This window comes from Carya illinoinensis, chromosome 13 (assembly GCF_018687715.1).
Source record: "Carya illinoinensis cultivar Pawnee chromosome 13, C.illinoinensisPawnee_v1, whole genome shotgun sequence".
Classification (NCBI taxonomy): Eukaryota; Viridiplantae; Streptophyta; class Magnoliopsida; order Fagales; family Juglandaceae; genus Carya; species Carya illinoinensis.
This window is the reverse complement of record NC_056764.1, coordinates 10,646,710-10,649,202: the sequence shown is the minus strand read 5'-3', so window position 1 is coordinate 10,649,202 and position 2,493 is coordinate 10,646,710. Positions and strand designations below refer to the sequence as shown.

General features: G+C 30.7%; 1 protein-coding gene across 1 annotated transcript; it reads right to left on the bottom strand.

Moving 5' to 3' along the window:
- Positions 1-336: 336 nt before the first annotated feature.
- Positions 337-1,074, bottom strand: LOC122291329 (17.6 kDa class I heat shock protein 3-like). Its single transcript, XM_043099008.1, has one exon. The coding sequence runs from the start codon at positions 985-987 to the stop codon at positions 511-513; it is 477 nt and encodes a 158-aa protein (XP_042954942.1). The 5' UTR covers positions 988-1,074; the 3' UTR covers positions 337-510.
- Between the last annotated feature and the right edge of the window lie 1,419 nt (positions 1,075-2,493).

The window sequence follows — 2,493 nt, the reverse complement described above, 5'->3', positions numbered from 1 at the left end:
AAAAAATTATGAATAGATTTTTTACTTAAAAAATTATAAAATTAAAATTATTTTTAATAAACTTATATTGGTTGATTGTAAAATAAAATATACAATAAATGTATTTTACATAAGAGATTGGACAATCGTAAGTTGAAAATAAGTTCTCCCAGCCGGATGTTCATTCCCACGAACAGATTGCAAACACATGAAGCTGGTCTCACTCAAAACAGTTTGAATTATAATTATGTGGTATAACTTTTAGCACGAGATCTCAATGTGCTGGACTCCAAATTTTTCTCCTCCTGCTTAAGAGTAAGCATATGTTTCACCATAATGGCTTTAAACACATCACAATTCTTTGCACATTCTCTGGCAATTATTTATTATAAAAGCAAACATAGTTACATTTTCAAGCTTTTACCAACACAGACAAACAAAACCATACTCAAGTACTTCTTCGACATGGATTAATTAACAACAAACCAAACATTAAACGAAAGCTTCGAGTTTGGAGGACATCTTGCTTAATCACCCAGAAATCTCAATGGGTTTGACCTCTGGCTTCTTCTCTTCTTCTTTAGGAACAGTCACAGTGAGCACTCCGTTCTCCATGTTAGCCTTGACGTGATCCATCTTTGCATTTTCCGGCAGCCTGAACCTGCGTAGGAACTTCCCCTTGCTCCTCTCAATGCGGTGCCACTTGTCGTTCTTCTCCTCCTGTTCTTTGCTCCTCTCTCCGCTAATCTGCAGAATTCTGCCTTCTTCAACTTCCACTTTCACATCTTCCTTCTTCAGCCCCGGAAGGTCGGCTTTGAAAACATGGGCCTCCGGGGTCTCCTTCCAGTCGATTCGCAAGTTGGCCAATGCGGCAGTTTCGCTTGCTGAGGCTGGGACATTGGCAATGCCGGAAGAGAGGAGTCCATCGAAGGGATCCCAAATATCTAGAGAAAATGGATCAAACACATTAGTTCGGCGACCGCCAAAAATGCTAGGAATGAGCGACATGTCTTGAAACCTTGAGAGAATGTAAATTTAGCTTGAGGGAGAACTAAGTAATTAAAGAGGGATGATAAATTTCGCTATGAACACAACAGGGGCGAGAGCACTGCTTATATAGATGCTGAAAGAGGGTTCTGGATTCTCCATTAATAAAAACAAAAATTTTAAATGCAATTATTTTTGTACACTTTTTTGTACACTCCAGTGATATGATTGGTTGGATATTAAAAAAAAAATTAATCCAATAAATCATATCAATAAAGTGCACAAAAAATAAGTAAAAATAACTGTATGTACCATTAGCCAAATAAAAATGGATGAAAATGGAAAAAGAACGAAACTTCTGGTATTCTCGTAAAGGTTCTCTTAACAGTCATCACGCGCGAAACCATCGATGGAGTAGAATTGCAAAACGAAATGAGTGGGTGCCATCCCTTTCTATAATGTTCTACCACCTTCCTTGTCGTAACCCCCGAAATAAATTTCTTCGTAATTACCAAAGATAAGAAAAATGCACTGGGAAATAGAAAAATGATTTATATAGCTCACTTTGTGTTTTCTTATATAAAAAAAAAATTAAACGAAAAAGATGATGGAGTGATTAAAAATATATATATATAAAGGATAGAGAAAATTTAAGATTTTTTTTATGTGTTATTTTATTTTAAATATTTTTTAATAAAATGCGTGACATCAAGTTGTGGGATCACGTCAATAATATAAAATAAGAGCATCTCTATTCGGTTTTCTAAAGTATCATATTTTTCATAATTTGAGATTTATTTTGAGATTTTGATCAAAATGCCTCCCACATCCGGATTCCTATTTTAAGAAAAAAGTTTAGGGAATAAATAGTAAATCTCCATATTTAGAGACTCACTATTCATTCCCTAAATCATTTTTATCAATATTTTATTCTAATATATCAAATAAATAATTTTTCAATCATTTACACTTTCTCTCATATTCATATTTATTATAGTTTTAAATAATAATTTTAAAAATAATTTAATTAATTATGAAAATATAAAAAAATTAATTTTAAAAATATTCTCATATTCACAAAAAAATAATTTAAATTTTTGTTTAAAATATTCACTAGAGTAATAGTTCAAAAAATAAAAAAAAAATATTGAGTACGTAGTTAAATTTATAAATAGAAATGAAAAAAAAATAATAAAAAAGAATAGAAACATATTATTTAAAGAATAGAGATAGGGATGAGGAATGAGATGTAGGAAGTTTTTGAAAGATGAATAAAATTTAAGAAAAATTTTAAAGAAATGTGATTTTGAGTTAAATTATGGGGATGAGGATAAACAATGGGACCAGGATGCTCTAAGAGGTATAACTGAAAAGTATAACATCAATTCTCAATTAATTATATTTTAAAAAGCTTCCTATTATTTTTTAAATTGATTTTAAAAAAGAAAAATTCTATACATTATACTACCATCATATTTACATCTCATTCAATAAGATAAAGAACATTTACTACTATTGATTGATCAT

Excerpts from the sequence above, each read along its gene's own strand:
- LOC122291329 (XM_043099008.1), bottom strand. The coding sequence starts at position 987 with ATGTCGCTCATTCCTAGCATTTTTGGCGGTCGCCGAACTAATGTGTTT.